We start from the raw sequence: 17,278 nt of genomic DNA, 5'->3' as shown, positions 1-17,278 counted from the left end.
ACGTATTGCTTTAACGTTAAAGACGTAAAATTATCGCAATAGAAGTTTACTGAAACATACGATTGTTTGGAAATCGTCACATATCGACGATTGGTTGAGTACATAGATCGTGGCCGACACAAAACTTGAGGCTTGGACATAATATTATATTAAAACCACCAATACATAACAAGTAATGAAGCTTGAAGAATTACTACTTTGTTGTTGTTGTCAAGCTTAAAGGATTATCGTTCTGAATCTCAAAGGTATCAACCGGGTATCAACCTTGCGTTAAAATATGTTTTCTGTGAGACTGCGGACAGCAACCTACGATGTGATTTGAACATGCCCAATATGTACTTGCCTTCATAGGTCAACTCGCGGAGGGAGGGCGAACATATTTTCTTGAAGAACGGCCAGACCGTGGCCCATTCTTGATGTTTCCTGAGACTAAAAGATACGTGATCTTTCATTGCCACACTTTTCTTCATGACCAGGAGTTCTGAGGACGGCTTTGTGTGTGCGGCGAAGTTAGGCAAGTGGTCATACAGTCAGCCCAATCAATTAGTGTGCGTAGATTGCTACACCGCGGTTGTCAGACTTGGGGTAACCTGACACGTTTTCTGCGAGCAGTTCGTCTGAGAGAAAAACAGCATGGCGTGGACTATGGCGTTGTGTTGAGAAGGATGTTAAAGTAAAGTTTGGGCTAGGATTGCTGCAGTGGTCTGCTGTTCATGAGATGGAGACAAGATGTGACTGACTGTACTCAGGTGAGCTACACATATACTTCATTTTTGTTGAACACGTTATATAGTGCATGTCTGATCGGGACGTTAGATGGTTGGAAGGCCATGATTGAAACTAACTAGCGATCAGCCATAACTGTTATAGTCGCAAGAGGACTACCACAAAACAGAACAAATTGATCTTTGAACAAGCTGATAAACAAAATATTAGGTTACTCTTGTCATATGATGAAGTTTCATGTATATTTACTCTGTATTGTTATATTGTACCAAGAGAAATTCTGGGAGCACTCTGCAAACTGTGTAAACTTTGCCAACCAAAATATAAAACTGTCGTGACTTTGTTGGCATCAACTAGCTGTAGAGTTGATGCTTCACAGCAAATACCCAAAACCTGCATGGATGGGAGTTTGTAATTTGGCTAGTAGAACGTGTGATGTAGTGTCCCTGTCACAGTGACCTCTATGCAGCAATATCCTGCAAACTCCAACAGTTTTTCCTGGTTGAGGCCATATTATGACATCTGACGCCCCCACAAACGAATCACTGCCAAAAGCCTGTTTGCTCCATGTGTTGGGTGTTTGCGGAGTAAATCAAATTGAGCAGCCAGACCTCGTTCTTCGTGTTGTCTTAATTGGATAAACGTCGCTGGTGATGTTTTTAGGGTTCGTGTAAAAGGGACCGCCATTGTCCAGAAAGTACAATGCGAGTGAAAGTGAGTGTGGAGACTGGAGGGTCGCTTTCACCGCTCTTGAAAACCTATGGTGTTCACATTTCGGGTATGACGTAGTTCTGGCGGCCCAAATGTTTATCACATGAATGATCCCAGAACTAAAGGTCAGCGTTTCCGAGAGGATTTGGCTCAGGGGACCGTCCGTTAATTTCCTAGTGTGAGAGGGACTGGATCGTCTAGGTTTTGTTTTCGTGTCTCTGGTTTGGTTATTGAAGTGCGTAACGTTAACTGTTGAATGTTACTCAGTTATCGCAGATCCTTGCAAATAGAGGCAAAACTAACGACTGTAACATAAAGCTGTTTATACTGGTTGTCGTATTTTTTGGCCAAGAATGAGGAATTCAGGGAAGCTAACATCCGTGGCTATATGACTTGGTCATCAAAGGATCGGGACGTTAATTTGCTGTCTTTATTCATCAAGTTCATGGTCTTTTAGCACTGCTATTTTCTAAGAACACGAGGCAGCTGGTTCTGAGACGTGTAACCTCAGACAAGGGAGTCTGCGGACTGGAAACGTTGAAGAGTCAGGTGCTTTTTAATAGGAAAAGGAGGTGGAAATGAAAAAGAAATGTTGAACGGAATTTGTAACACAAACATGCCCAAAATGCCACTGTCTTAGACATAGCCGGTCGATATGACATACGCCAAAAAAGAACTTATACTATAGTAAAACTCAGAGACCTGTTGAAGGCTGATTGTGCACTCGGTATTCTCACCTCTTTTAAAGCCCAACTTCTCCTCAGACCAGATGCTGGATATGTAATACAGTAATAGTACTACAGGAATACTTATTCACCCCCTCACAGGAATACTTATTCACCCCCTCTTGTAGCCTTGGCCTTAAGAAGGTAAATTACATATATCTTAATTTAGCCCTCGAAACCTGTAACGTTTAGGACTAACGTTGTCGCAAGAATTGTAATATTTATTGGGCGCCCCCTCCCCCGTTGGCTGTTTATTATGATAGTCATACCTAGTCGCCGCCGTATATCAGAATCATTGCCGAAATGTTTGGAGCTAGAGCAAGATGAACATTCCAGAAGTCACATTCGTGTTTTAATGACTACTACTCCAAGTATAGATTGGAAAGTTGTTACTAGGCGCGCATAACGGTTAACAGCAGGTAACGACCCAGTTTTGTTAGCACCATTCGGAGGTTTCCGAGCGTGTAAGGACCCCTCGTGGAAGGACTGTTGTTCGGCTTTGCTCGGAACGTTTCGGGTCGCGGGGGTCACCTGTACGTAAGTTACGACAGCTTGTTAGTGTGAGATATGATAAAAGTGTACAGTGATATCATTTTCAAACTGCAAAACTGATTTTAGTCCATATTTGTTTTATCATTACAGGTACTAGTATGCAGAGTGAAACGGTCATTGCGACGATACGAAATATATATGCTCATTCAAATGCAAATATCTATTTGATCCATTTTAATGTTAGCTTACTCTCTGACTCAGATGGTTTATGATATACAATTGTCGACTAGAAACGAGTATTCGAGTAGTTAGTTTGCGTTTCTTTGAGTTCTATCGGTATTCCCACCCAGGACGTCTACTGGTTTAGCCCTAATTATTTTCGTCATGCGTCATACCAGAAAGGATTGTAGCTTGGACCTTGTTAGCTCGAATCCTTAGTGTTAGGTTTGAAAACATTTCCACGCGCCCTGCGCTCAACAACTTCGGTCCCATCCACGGTCCCATCCACCGCCCACATCACAATACGAACCAGGGTCTGTACAGACCTCTAATGTTACCTTCACTATCTTCGTCCTTTTGTATTTTAGGCACGTTCAAGCGACCTTGAAATCATTTCTTTGCAGATGGATTAAGCCCGCGGTAGTGGGAGATTGTAGGTGTTGTACAGGGGGAGGGACAGTGAGGTGTCGGGATGATTCCGTTGTTTACACCAGAGATAAACAGCACATACTTGGTGCGATCATGAAGTGGACCGACTGCTTTACTGTGGTTTTTGTGAGACAGTAGTCGTGTGTTGTCACTCATGTGCTGTGGTTTCTGCTAGTTATCTACAGGAAGAAGCACTTTGAAGGTGTCTTACCTTTCTCGGAGTTTTCTTTGATTTCAACAACCCGCGCTCATTCGATGCTCATGAGAAATGTACAACGAAATGATCAACGTACTTTTCGATAGTAGCTAAGTAAGTACTAGTACCTCGTATGGATGAACCGGGAGCAAATACCAATGTCATCCATATACTTGTATTTTCATACAAGACATTGGTTACCACTCTCAAAAGAAATAGATTACCTGATAGCGCTTTTTCTAACAGTAAGTGGTTTTGTTTTTGTTTCTACAGGACTACTTCAGCGGAAAGAACCACGCGGAGGATCTCTGTACGCTTTATTGCACACACAGATTCCTCACTGAAGCGTCACTACATGGATTACCATCAACATATTCTGGGGATGATTCTGTCGTAACCTTTGGATGGCAGACACACCATAAGACCGTCTTAGCTGTTTTTATGTTTTTGGAAGCGTTCCTTGTCCTGTCAAGTTCAGCTGTTTATGTTCTCTTTCACGTCAAGGCTGGGTGTCGTCACAAATACCTCACCTGTCCGATTGCTGACTGTTTTGACAACGTTGTGTGCGCGGGATCCCGATGTTTTGGCGAACCTAACACAGCCAGCATGGCCGTGCAGTCTCAGACCGCGCCAGGCCCCAGTTTGTTTGGTCGACTGTTTGGGAAGGGGATAAGCGCTACCCAAGCGGAAAGTTTGTCTGGGAGAGAGTCCGGACAGGAGCACCCCGCCCAGAGGGGACCCAAACTGTCCTTCCTCAGACGATGTAGATCAGAAACGGAACAGACGCTCTCACCAAAGATAGACTCGATACATAGTCGGAAAGATTCGTCGAAAAATAAGAAAAGTCTGTCGTGGCCTGCTTTGAATGTTCGAGAGGATGCCAAGACATCGTCGGCCATTTCTCAGACTCACAGAAGACACGGAGAGAAACAGGGAAGGATTTCTTATCGGGTTTCTGGCAAAGTCGATCATGGATCGAGGACATTCTGTGCGCCGCCAAACGAGTCGATTAGAAACTGCAGTAATAAGCCTCAACTGTACACACCCTCCCGCATGTGCGAGGTGCCCGTGCAATACTACCGAGACCTCCAGCGTGGTCTGCCGCCCGGACTTTACATGAGACCACCGAAACCGCCCTCTTGGCACGGCCCGAGCCTGGACAACGATAGCGCGAGTACAAGAGCTACCAGCCCTACAGAGAGCACATCTGGACAATCGCACAGACACGGTGACTTAGACTTTCATGGTGCAAGAAAATCGACACACGGACAGGGGAGTAGAAGTAAATTAGAACAAAGTGCCGGAAAGTCAAAACTAGAACTGGGAGCCAGACCGAAATCGTCCGCGGACCCTGTAAGGAAGTTCCCGCCTCAGCACAGACTGGTACACCGCGCTCGCATCCGGCGCACGCGCAGTGAGTTCCTGAACGAGACAGATCTCCCCGATGGAGAATTCACCGTCAGTTTGTCTGAGCTGGAACCCTCTGACTTCCGCCCGCAGATCACTGCGCATGCCCAGCAGGACGTGCGTGTGTACTGGGACGAGAACAAGCGGCGCTGTCGCCAGTGGCTGGCGGAGGTCAGTGCGCAGGCGTCGGTGCTGGAGGACGTACAGGAAGTGGATGTAGAGGAGGACGGGGATGAAAACTGGTCACTTCCGCCGATTTCCTCCTCCTCGTCTACATCGTCTTGAGCCATGTGGTTTTAACGTACAGATAATTCTTTGTAACTATGGCGGCACCAAACCACACCGACGTCACGTGGAGAAGAGTTATTAAAGATAGCTGTACGCTGAAGTATTTTGTAAATTATACATGTTCCTAAAGATTTCTCATCACTTACATGGATGTAACATTGTTCACACACTGTAAAACATTCCAAATACAAAATTTGAAGGTCATCACATGGAACCCTCTGATATGTTGCCTTATTTGTTGTTATCTTGTTGTTGCTAGCTAGAGAAAGGGCACATACTTATTTTGGAACATCAACTAAAAGAAAATGCTGAGTAAAGAAAGAATGAAACAAAGAATACAAAAAAGGCCAAGATTATTTCACCTAGCAGCAATCTTGACACACGTTTTCTAAAATAATATCACATCTGCATAGTAAACTTTCATGGAGAAGATGAATCGGCAAAGAAGGTGAGTACTTTTAACAGAGGCTACAATGGCCAGTTGGCCCTTTTTGATATGCAGAGGAGGACATTAGTATAGGTTTAACTAATTTTCAAAGTAGGTTGTATATATCTGAGAAGGCTAGGCGCGCAACCGTCAGTCCCATAGCTGAGTGGGTAGAAAGAGCCTGAGCTGCAGCGCCTGGTCCGTATCGAGGCTCGGGAAGAAGCGTAGTCCCGTCAGCAGCTCGATATCTCTCACTCGGGCAACGTGCGTCTGCATCAGGCTATTTGAGTCCTGTAAGGAAGACGTTCAAATAAGCATCTGTAGCAGAAGTGTAGAGTACGGTAAAAACTGGTAGTGGGAAAAGAAAGCATTATTCTCGAAAATCCATTTCTTCGCTGGAAAATCTCTACATATGGTGGCCATAACACAACCTAGTCAATTACTATTAGTTCAAGAGAATACTAGTACTGCGGCCGTGCACACTATGTCTTGTATTTGTCAGCCTACGGTAGATTTCTCTAAATTGCAAGAAAGATTGGTAATTTTCATGCGAAAAAATTCGAGATTGGTCTTAATTCAAAAACAGTTTCGTGGCACGTCCCCACATACCAGGCTGGGAGCTAGCTATAGCTTGTAATGCCAGCTAACACAAACTAGCTGCAGGCCTAGTAGACGACAATGCGATTACCTGACAGCCCCGTTCCACCGACAAGTATCTGTCTCTGTGTGGCAAAATAAAGGAAATGACGTCGGCCTTTCCACCCTGACAGGCGGAAGTGATGTCACCACCGTCCGAACATCTCGTCACGATCTTGTAATAGTGAGTGGGGATGGGTGCTGGAGTATTGGGTAGATATCTAGAGAAGAAGTGCAAAAATTCATCAGCACGCAACAAAGCCACGTGAAGTAAATCATTGAGCGTTTTTTTCTGGTATCCATAATGAAAAGAGAAGTAAACTAGAAAGGCCGACATTTGCTTTGGAGCAAATACAGCGATGGCTTCACCACATTTTACGACATGGCAGGGAAAGAATGAGAGAAACACAAGGGAAAACAATGCTTTACATTGATATAACTATAGTATGAAGTAACATACAACTAAGACTACAACAGTTGGATAGCTATTCCCTACATTATTGGTTAGGATTGCATAATGCAAACTGTTGATTTTCAAGATAAAAAGAAGCGTTCATAGCCCGCATTCCAATGCTGGAGCAGGAAAGCTTAAAATACCTACCAAAACACTTGAATACAGACATACTGTCAGTATGGCATGGCTCTGTGCAGGTGTAAATGAAGTTAAGCCAGTTAAATCCCAACAACCAATCAGCAAGGAGAATAGAGGAAAGCTGCATGCCTATTGGTTGATGCCTTGCATGCCATTGTGATGACTCATGCCCAAATGTGGTAAACACTGCACACTTACACAGTAATACATTTGCTATAACACAGCCAAAACACTCAAATAAAACCATTCTAAAACCCTGTATCACAAAAATAAAAAAAACGCCTGGGGGTATTTGCCTACTGTACCTCCATACCAAATTTCAGGTCCTTAGGCCCCAAAATAAAGAAGCTGAATCCATTTAAAGAAATGGCAGGAGAAGAAGGAGGAGAAGAAGAAACATCAGCAAAAACAATATGGTTTCACCACTTTGTGGTGAACCCATAAATAGATGCCTACTGTGTGTGATTGGTTCCCCTGTCGTCCCTGTTACCGTCCAAGTTCCAGTCAAAAATGGGCCCGGAAATGACGTTCACGCCGCCGTAAGTTCCCGCCCAACCAGAAACCTTCTCCTCTACCGGACGCCACAGGGCTGATGGGAAACAAAATGGCGGACAAAGTGTCAATGTCCGTGGTACTGAAACAGCATCCAATGGACACTGTGTGCGAGATGTGAAATATATGCATTTATGTTCTGAAACCCCAAGGATAATGGTTGGACCTACAATTCTTGACCAATAAATGGCCGGTACCTCATAAACGTTATTTCCTTGCTAGTCCTTTATTTTTAGTCATTACTTTTAGTCAATCATATGATAACGTTCGAACAATGCCTTGCATGACATCGCCCGTACAAAAAATCGCATACTTGATGAGAAGCTCCTGTATTGTGGAACCATGTTACTCGTCACCAGGGCACTCATCCAGCTGCTCTCGTCCCCAGTCTTTTGATCTACGAAGATAAGAGAGCAAAATAACGTGCTATTTTAAGAAAGGAGCGTATTATGTTACACACTTACATGTATACAAAGGATACGTTGAAAGAATTTGCTTTTTAAGGTATTGAACCAATGTTACCCTGTTTTCGTTTCACGCCAGTGTGACTTTACATCCCTTAGAAATACACCCTGTTTAATGACTTCAGGTGACAGACTTACACGGTGAGTACAGGTGGCCGATATCCAGGTCACCAAACTCCGTACAGTTTAGGGAGTCACCAGCTGGGACTCTGACGTCATGCCGCCGACATAGTGACGTCACTTCTCCTGATGACATTTGTGTGTCCTAGAAGCAAGGAGCTTTCATCACAAGGAGGGAGATCGACCTTAGTTTCCTTTCAAGGATGTTCGTAGCGCGTGTGAAAATTTGATTCACACCCGAGTGCCAATGACACTCATATGCATGAATCCCATGCCGGCGCGCTAGCGCCTTCCTTTTGTTATTCAGGTTGTTTACAACCTGTCACAGCCTAGTAATGGCGAATTGTCTATGGAGCGATTTTTATTTTTGCAGGTTTGAGGAGGATTTTGAAATGATAGAATAGGAAAAAGAGTATTACTCGGGCGATGATTTCTCGAATCAATGCTATACAACATCTGCAGATGGGTTGCATTTATTTGTCTGCATGGGTCGCTTTATATTTCTACAGCAAGAGTAAAAATGTGGGGTCTGCGGAATAGAACATAACATATTCCTTTTTCTAAATATTTGTCGGTAATATTCCTACAACCAAGGACTTACAAGTAGCGATTGTGGTGTGAAGAATTGCAAGTTACTTTGAAATCTCGGTCAGTACGTCACAACCAAAATCGACCGAAGAAATACTAGATTACGAGAGAGACGAAGATGTACATGTACTTGTAAATAAAGACCCGATCACCGCAAAAATTACACGCAAAGTGTCGGCCTCTCCTTCCTCAAGAACCGACAGATTCTCAAAAAAACAGGGACGGTACGACAAAAATGAGAACGGTACGAATTACTACGATCTCGTCATTTGAGAGGGCCTGCATGCCCTTTTTCGTTAACCGTTATGCGCTATTTTAATTTACCGTTAATCGTTGCCGGCCCGCTCTAATTCAACGTTAAGCGTTATCGGTATATTCTTCGTGAAGCGTTATTGGTCGTTTTAATTCAACGTAAAACGTTATTTGTCATCCTAAATTCAGCGTTAAGCGTTAATGAATAATTCTTCGTTACGCCTAATTTTGTTTGTCAAAGTGCAGGAAAATGTGTCATTGAAGGTTTGAAAATACAAAATTTCCCGGGGGAGAATGCCCCGAACCCCCCTGCATTGCTCGCGCCTTTGGCGCTCGACTTGCGCTTCTGCGCTCGGTCCCTTCGGCTCCGAGCCAGAACCAGCTTTCCCGTCAATTTCCGGAAGTTTGCGGAGAGTTACAGAATTTTTTAACGAATCCATCAACGTTAACCTTGACAGGCAAATTAACAAAAACCTTTAGTAAAAACATGTAAACATCAGAAGGACCGTCAAACACTCTCAACACCATGATTTGCCTCTCAAAATGCGGTAAATTGCGTTTTTTAAGGCTTAAAAATCCTAAATTTCCCGGGGGAGCATCCCCCCGGACCCCCTAGTCGATCACGAGCGCCCTCTCAAAATCATAAACTGAAAACATGCAAGCTGGCCGACGTCGACTCGGACTCACCTTTATTTGTGGACGCACTCGGGGACCAGGGCAGGTGGGAAACACAGGGAACACATACCTTAGATGCATGCTTCATTACATGTAAGGTATACGTAATTTTGTCAGTGATCACCTTTCTCACAAAGCAAGATACTAAATCCAGTGCAGCTCGAAAAAAAGGCCTGTCAATTTACCGTTAAGCGTTGCCGACCGTCCTGAATTTACCGTTAAGCGTTATCGGCCCTGCTGAATTTTCCGTTAACCGTTGCCAGGACCCCCCCATGCAGACCCTCATTTGAACGAGCACATGTTCAACTGTTAGGAAAAAATATCCACTTACCGAGGAAAAAATCCATACTTTTCTTACAGCCACATAAAAATATAGCTATATTTTCATATTTCTATCGCTAGAAATCAGAGACCGGTCCACAAAAAATGCTCTAAAATCGCCCGTGTTTATCGTACAGCACAGAGAAAAGTACGTAAACAAGCGCCATCTTGTTCCGCACCCGAATATGACCTCGGGGTAACCCTGCCGAGTTTTCCAAATATGGGAATCGCCGGAAAAATCCGACACATCGGCCCTTCTCGGCCCGTGCTCGGCGCAGATCGGGGCGTGTGACGTCATGCCTAAGCTCATTATCGGCCGAAAACCGCGGGAAGACGCGCTACAAACATACAGATCTGACGATGTGCCGCCGGGCCTGTAAACAATAGGCCGCAGCGGGGCGAAACAATGGAGCACAGCGGGCGGCTAAGGTCGATCTCCCTCCTTGTGATGAAAGCTCCTTGCTAGAAGTAAGAATTGCCAATTGTTTGTGCCATCACGCAAAAGATTCCGCAAACTCTCCTATATCGAAAACCCGCAGCTCATAGTTCAAATGTCGACTTCAAGAAATTCAGCGCATGCTTTCTTTTAGTATGTATGTATCTATGTCCTAGTTACGTTGCCATATGAACACTCGCTTTAGTTAGACTTGTAGTTGATATTGATGTGCTCACAGATGTGATCCTGCGCATGATAATTGATACTTAACTCACCCCAGACAGAGTTGTAGCAGACCAAAGCGGCATGAATGTGTCCCTATTGTAGGCAGCTACATAATCCTTCTGCGTAAGATGACAGTATCCCGTAACAAAGGTGACAGATGGGGCGCCGAACGGGAGATGTTGCGACTGATACGTGGACTCTAGAAGACAAAAAATGATGACGTGTTACGATCTGTCGACCAGCACATTTTGTGATGGTGCTGGAACTTCAGAAAACAAACGTAGTGTTTGAATGTGGCTTACCCTGTGCAGCGGTCAAGTCCAGTTCTCTGTCAAAGTCTTCAACTGTTGCAGAATTCTGCAGAGAACGGTCAGGCAACCAAGTTCACTAAGTACACTATACACAAACAAACAAAAAATCCATACAGAGAAACGTCGGTGGATTAATTTGTAACGAAAGATAACATATCAAAGCTGAGGTGACAATCCTTACAGCAAACCCTGTGCAGGACGACCCTGGTGCTGATGTGCAGTCCTGGTTCTGAGAAGCGGCGGCATAGTCCGTGGGGAAGGGGCAGGAGCCGGCTGGAGCGGGCGGGGGCTCGGACGGTACGGGCGGGGGCTGCCGCAGGATGTGGTTTAGGCTGCCGCGTGTGCCGTTGTTCGGGGCCGGGGTCACTCCAACCAGATCTACATTACAAGAAATGGGTGATAGCCGTCTTGTGTATCGACCAAGTTTCATAAAGCGGTTGCACTCGTGTATATAGCGACAGAATTTTGCACATGCAAGCCGCACACACGGCTTAAAAGTGCTTGCTGAGGCAGGGTATTGCGAAAATCTGGAAATTACCCTCTATTCAAGTTAAGAGGATAGAAGTGCATGGAAGTGGAAGTTACACCGCGATAGGCCATGCTTTCACCATGCTTTTATTTTCATGTAACTCGAGCTCACCTGCCATAAGGTCGTACAGTTCGATGTTTTGAAAAGGCGGCGATTCTGTGTTCTGTTTGAAGGCAGGGCCGTGTGCCACAAACAGGGCCTACAGGACAGGGAAGGTTGTGTCGTTTTATAAGTCATTATGAAAAATCAGCAATTCAATCAGAAGGATGAAGTGTATAAGATAAAGTACCTACATGCATGCTACGGTACTCGTTGTCGTACCCGTGGGTCCCTCCGGCGCATCTCTCCGTGGCATAGTGGTCTTCTGCACCCCTGTACGACAATACATATACACCAGCGGATTTGTCTCAACATTCGCCTGTAGGGCCTGGTCACGTTCGTCGACCGATCGGCATACGAAAATGAAGGCATTCTTGGGATAGCTACTGTACATGCCGTACAAAATTCAGTCGTCTTACTACGAATTGAATAGACTCTTTTGGGCTTTTTTTTTCTCACAGCCTACTTGAAACTTATACGATATCATAATCGGACGACAAGCTACGATGAATATAACCCCATAAGTCAAACTCTTGTACAAATGCTCATTTAAGATACGCTTTTGTGATATGAACAGATTTAAATATGTCAATCCATTTGACGTCAAGCGACTTCTATACAATATTTTTAACTGGAAAGGTTCTTAAGAAGTACCACTCCCCATGAAAAGTTAGCGACAAGAGAACGTTAACGCGTGCCATACCTGGCCACAAGCCACTTGTCTTCCACACTGATAATAACGTCTTCTATCCGGCGGTTGTTGGCGAAGTGGAACCGTTTGGGAAGGTCTCGTTTGTTGTAAACAGTCATGTGAGGACTTGAACACTAGAGAGGAAGTGCAACTGACAATGAACGGGAACACATTCATCGGTGTGGTTAATTAGATAAAAGTAGACTACGATAGCATATCGCCACTAATTCATTCTCTTAACTACCTACACTAAAAAAACTGTTAAGACACCAGTCACTCACAGGTGATTATACTTAATGAGAGTAGACTGTGGACTGGACGGATCTGGGAAAACTCACCGTTAAACTGTCTGCAACTGCAATGGGATCAACTGTAATAAAGAACAACATTGAAAATGTTTACACTGTGCTTGGTTTGATACTACATGTAGTATGTAAACAACTACTTATAATCCCAGTAGCCTGACTGAACCTCTCTTTTCGCCGGCTTCTTGGGTGGGCGCCGGACAAAGAGCTTGTGTTCACAGGCTATAATCCCAGCAATTGCACAATTACTACTTGGTCGTTGAGTCCCACAAACCTGCGCTTCTCTTGTCTTTCTATCTTTCCGTAACTATTTGTAATGTGTGTGTAACCGAATGCTGTACACTCACACTTCCTTATTCTTTCTCTCGAAAATGAAGCGGAGTTCAAACTCACATGTATTGTCTATGTCCGGCCTGAGCGGGCGGATTCTCCCCACCGACCCTGAGTAGATGTGCATCTCATTGGTGTCAGTCAGCTGAGGAAGAAGTAACAAGTCAACAGCAAACCCGTGAATTCATGATTGTTTTCTATTATTCCTGGCGATTTACTAGGACTTTAAATGACGTAAACTTAATATTTTTGATATATTCTGTCTGACCCTTATCTCTTGCCACATGACCTGAATGAAAAGCGACCTTCAGCTACAGGCTGATTTGAGCTTCTCATGAATAAAGAATCAACAAACAAATTACGGAATCGGTGTTTAACCAATTTTACGTACCTAATTAGTTTTGAGATCTATTTGCATACAAATTCCTATAGTTATTTGAATGCAAATGCTTCATTCAAAACAACCACCTGCCGAGCGAGCTTACAGACAATGTTGTGCAAGGTTTAAAGAGAAGAGAGCCGTTTTGTTTGATTCCAGTCTTGTACTTGACACGACGACACACGACGTGATGGCAACGGTTACAAGACAGAACGTGAAGAGGAGGTGTTTGACACTGAGACAGAAAATCGAGGTCATCAGAGAGTACGAGAAGGGCGGCAGAGGGTCGAGGAAACTGGCGAAGCAGTTCGGCGTGGGGAAGACTCAGATAGAGAACATCGTCAAGAGAAAGAGAGAGTACCTAGACGACTTCGCCAACAACGTGCCAGAAACCAAGAGGAGAAACTGCACCACGGGCTATGAGCAAATCAATGAATTGTGTTTGAGATTCTACCGTGACAGAGCATCACGAGGTAAGTCCTGTAATGGGCCAATGTTGCAGGGAGCGGCTTTGACCTTCGCCAAAGACCTGGGCGTGACTAGTTTCAAGGCATCCAACGGGTGGCTGGAGTGTTTCAAGAGGCGCCACAATATCAGTGCCAGAAGCAAGCCGAGTGGCGGTGATCGCGTAGACAAGGCGGTAGTCCGGACGCCACGGGATCCCAGTACCACAGGTGAACACATATCTCCGGAGAACTGGGAACGTCCAGACATCGGTCTAAGCAAGGAATCAACAGATAGCTACCACCTAGACGATGTGTTGGTCTCAGATCGTGACCAGAAAGAGCTTAGTATCACAAGCGTACACGTAACTTCGGGCAATTCTGATGTAAACGACAGTAACGCCGAGAGCATTGCAACGGCCGAGAAAGACCAGGCTAACGGGGGAGAGGAAAGCGACCTACCAACCGAAACACTACCAGACGTGGCGACGGTGAAAAAGGAACCAGAAGAGGGTGAAAATGCAATGGAGGAGGACAACAGTCTTGAAGATATATGTACTGGTCCCATCAATAACCTCAGCATGGCAATAAAGGCTGTGAACGACCTGAAACTTTACTGTTTGAATGAAGGCCTGGGTTCTGAACTGTTTACGCTTTCTGAACTAGAAAATCGCTTCATCTCCTTGTGGATGGAAAGACGGACATCGACTGCTACGACATAGGGCAAATGGAGGACTTCTTTACAAGAAAGCAAGGTCTGGAGTGTCGATGCTGTTTTCCTGTTTGTTATCTTGTACATTATATCAACTGCACTTTTGATACCTTTTCCCTTGGTCATGTCACTTTGTAAATGTATGGGACTGTGTACAGGTAGTTCTTTTAAAGCGTCGATTTTTATATGAAGGTTTCTAGTAATATATACTTTTGTTAGTTATAGTATGGCCTCATTCCCATTGCATGTTGCACGTACCTTGTCAAGTCGGACGACTCTGTCACAGCTTGTGTCTGCCATTCCTGTAGTCCATAGAGCAACATGTACATAGTTAACGAACGTTAACAAAACACAAATTAAAACCGTGTTTTCAATGTAAAGCTTCGCTGTTACAGTTGTGGGAACGGGGAGGAAGGATCCTCGGGGCTTGAGAGTGTGACATTTTTACTTTTCTTTTTCCTGTGACTTTATATTTTTGCCTTCGTAAAGTACACATGTACAACCCACCCAGCTGTTATCCTAGTCTGAATAATGTCCCTGGTGTCAGTAATGTTTTATTTCCTTCCTGCATGCCTTACCATGATCTGCCACCGTGATGATGTTGATGCAGCCGAGCAGGTCTCTCTCCGCCAGCCCGTCCATAAGCTGTGCCATCGTGCAGTCAATCTCTTTAAGAGCTTCCCTAATCTGACATACGGAGGGCCAGAGAGAAACGAATTCGAACTCAGTTTAAGCAGAAGTTTGTCAAAAGTAGGAATGTTTATTAACTATTTCGCGTAATTGTGACACCGTCATTGATTTGAAAACAATTTTGATCAGTGATGATACAATGTACATCCAAGTTAGCTAAAACACCAAACTGCTTTTAGAAATTGGCCTACGACGTTTTTTAAATGTTTGCAATAAACATTTTTGAAATGAACATAAGGATCCATACTTCTTTAGAGTCGGGTCCATATATGTGCCCTGTTGTGTCCACCGCTGAGAAGTACAGCGTCATGAAGGATGGCCTAGAAATGTTCGGGAAAAAGATGCCCGTTATTCGTGAAGTCAGGTATATCACTGTTACATCACCACCTTACCAACATCTAAAGACTGTGGTGATTGACCCCCCCCCCAGGGTTCGAATGACAACGCAAAACAAAATACGCAGTACCTCGTGTTTTCAGGTAGATCTAACCACTCCAAGACCTGGTTTACCCGGTCCTCGTAAGGCACGATCCTGTGGGATATAAACACACGGATCATGAACGTCCTTGGTATGTGTAATCAGGCATTTCAAAAATCAGTCTCTGGCCCCCATCAGCCGTTCTGCAAATCAAATCAATAAGATACTGGCATCCTGCGAGTAGTTGCGTCTATTTCGAATGTCAAGATGTACAATTGTGCACAAGATAAGCAGCACAAAGGAAAATGAGATACAGGTAGTGTAACTGGACTTAAAAGTAGAGAACACATCGTCTCGTACATGGATACCTCAACACCCCCAGATCTGTCTGAACGTCCCTTGAGGAAACGATCTCAAGGTATCGGACATTGTTTAAGGAACAGAGTCTACCTGATCTAAAGGAGCCTTTGGGAACAACCAAATAAGTTTCAATTTATTACCGTCACTATCCTGATACACGTACAACCAAACATGTCCAAGTGACCACCTAACCAATGTGACCACTTTTCAGTGATCTTTTAAATGATTTTCCCCATTGACAAGCCTGTCTATAGTGACCCACTTGTTCACATAGACTAGATTTTATTGGTTCCATGAGTGGTCTTCTTGGGCAGTTTTACTGTCGTTGAATGAAAAATTAACCGTTTCGTTACACATTCAAGGACGAATGTACAGGCTTTTGCAGTCAATGCAAGTATTGTATGATTGCGTGAACCGAGCTATCCTGACACATCGGACCTCATACCCGTCGTATCGGCGGTAGTAGTCTGGGTACATGCCATCTACGCTGACGTCCGAGCCTGGCCAGAAAAACGTCCCTGACCGCTTACCCTGCTTCTTCACGGTGTTCCACAACTGCAAAATACAGGCCAGTCTAACATAACCTGGTATACTGTGTTCTAAACGGCTTATACCCTCTCCGAGTAGGACAATTCGGCTGCTGAAACTTTAAAGTCACAGTTTCCACACTTTAATCTACAAAACAGACCTGTCCCCTGGTGCTAAACGCCATCCACACACACATATATAGACATATAATTTACTGAGTTCTAAACTGCTGATATCTTCTCTGACTAGGACAATTCTGCTGCTAAAACTCTTAAGTCACAGTTTCTACACTTTAATCTACAAAACAGACCTGTCCATGGTGCTGAACGCCATCCACATACAGACACACTCCACATCGCCGTTCTACTTACCGGTTCTCCTCCCCACCAGGCAGGGACGAAAGACTCGTTACAGCCCAGGCAGAAGGACGTGTTGAAGACAGAGTCGTACATGTTGTTTTCAGCAATTCCGTTGGACTCGCCATATAGTCCCTAGAAATCGGCCATAACAGCGATTCACTAAGTGTTCCCAAGCCTACGACCGATTGAGATAGGTTTGTAGAAACAATTCAAAAATTGAATGCAGATAATAAAGAGTTTTGTACTTTTGGCGTTAGAATGAGAGGTCCTCTGAGTTGGAAGAACACATATCTGTCTCGTTTCCACGTAGCTACATTAACAGACATACCAGGTCGGTCTATACTGGGAACATTAACCGTTTTTTTTCTACGTGGCCTTAAAGTTTAATTAAACGGGACACAGGGCTCCAAGACTGATGACCGAGAACAGTCTGACGAAGCCGCGCTTACCGTGACGATGGTGTAGTGGTTAGGGAACGTCACAGTCGGGAACTGGGCGTACATGTACGGAGCATGGACCCCGCACCTGGCTGCGAGGGAGAACATTACAAAACTCAAGTTGGTGAGAAGAAACATTGCATGACAAATGAAATGACATTACGTTTTGCTTTCTACATTACTTCTCAGCCTGGTTTACTATCATA

The 17,278-nt window shown here is 44.4% G+C and overlaps 3 protein-coding genes across 5 annotated transcripts in view; 2 read left to right on the top strand and 1 right to left on the bottom strand.

Annotated features, from left to right (window-relative positions):
* Nucleotides 1–691: 691 nt before the first annotated feature.
* On the top strand, nt 692–5,421 carry LOC109463230. 2 transcript variants are annotated; one of them, XM_019759968.1, is made up of 2 exons: nt 692–749; nt 3,772–5,421. In XM_019759968.1, exons 1-2 carry the CDS (start codon nt 714–716, stop codon nt 5,188–5,190), a joined length of 1,455 nt encoding a protein of 484 aa, XP_019615527.1. In that variant the 5' UTR covers nt 692–713; the 3' UTR covers nt 5,191–5,421. The 2 variants fall into 2 exon arrangements, with proteins under 2 accessions (XP_019615527.1, XP_019615528.1); XM_019759969.1 differs by lacking the exon at nt 692–749 and adding an exon at nt 2,990–3,187.
* Nucleotides 5,422–5,436: 15 nt separating this feature from the next.
* Nucleotides 5,437–17,278, bottom strand: part of LOC109463229 (venom phosphodiesterase 2-like) — an 18,672-nt gene continuing 6,830 nt past the window's right edge. For both annotated transcript variants that reach the window (XM_019759967.1, XM_019759966.1), the window contains 15 exons: nt 14,859–14,967; nt 14,539–14,582; nt 12,810–12,891; nt 12,450–12,481; nt 12,124–12,245; nt 11,615–11,693; nt 11,433–11,520; nt 10,974–11,170; nt 10,784–10,838; nt 10,532–10,680; nt 8,003–8,129; nt 7,714–7,797; nt 7,305–7,437; nt 6,309–6,477; nt 5,437–5,911 (listed from right to left, as the gene is read on the bottom strand). In XM_019759967.1, the coding sequence (XP_019615526.1) occupies nt 5,771–5,911; nt 6,309–6,477; nt 7,305–7,437; nt 7,714–7,797; nt 8,003–8,129; nt 10,532–10,680; nt 10,784–10,838; nt 10,974–11,170; nt 11,433–11,520; nt 11,615–11,693; nt 12,124–12,245; nt 12,450–12,481; nt 12,810–12,891; nt 14,539–14,582; nt 14,859–14,967 (1,611 nt within the window). In that variant the 3' untranslated portion in view covers nt 5,437–5,770. The remainder of the gene's footprint in view (nt 5,912–6,308; nt 6,478–7,304; nt 7,438–7,713; nt 7,798–8,002; nt 8,130–10,531; nt 10,681–10,783; nt 10,839–10,973; nt 11,171–11,432; nt 11,521–11,614; nt 11,694–12,123; nt 12,246–12,449; nt 12,482–12,809; nt 12,892–14,538; nt 14,583–14,858; nt 14,968–17,278) is intronic.
* LOC109463231 (tigger transposable element-derived protein 6-like) lies at nt 13,222–14,786 on the top strand. Its single transcript, XM_019759970.1, has one exon. The coding sequence runs from the start codon at nt 13,316–13,318 to the stop codon at nt 14,288–14,290; it is 975 nt and encodes a 324-aa protein (XP_019615529.1). The 5' UTR covers nt 13,222–13,315; the 3' UTR covers nt 14,291–14,786.

The sequence above is a fragment of the Branchiostoma belcheri genome, unplaced genomic scaffold (genome assembly GCF_001625305.1).
Source record: "Branchiostoma belcheri isolate BF01 breed outbred unplaced genomic scaffold, Haploidv18h27 scaffold123, whole genome shotgun sequence".
NCBI lineage: Eukaryota > Metazoa > Chordata > Leptocardii > Amphioxiformes > Branchiostomatidae > Branchiostoma > Branchiostoma belcheri.
This window is presented reverse-complemented; position numbering and strand designations above follow the sequence as displayed.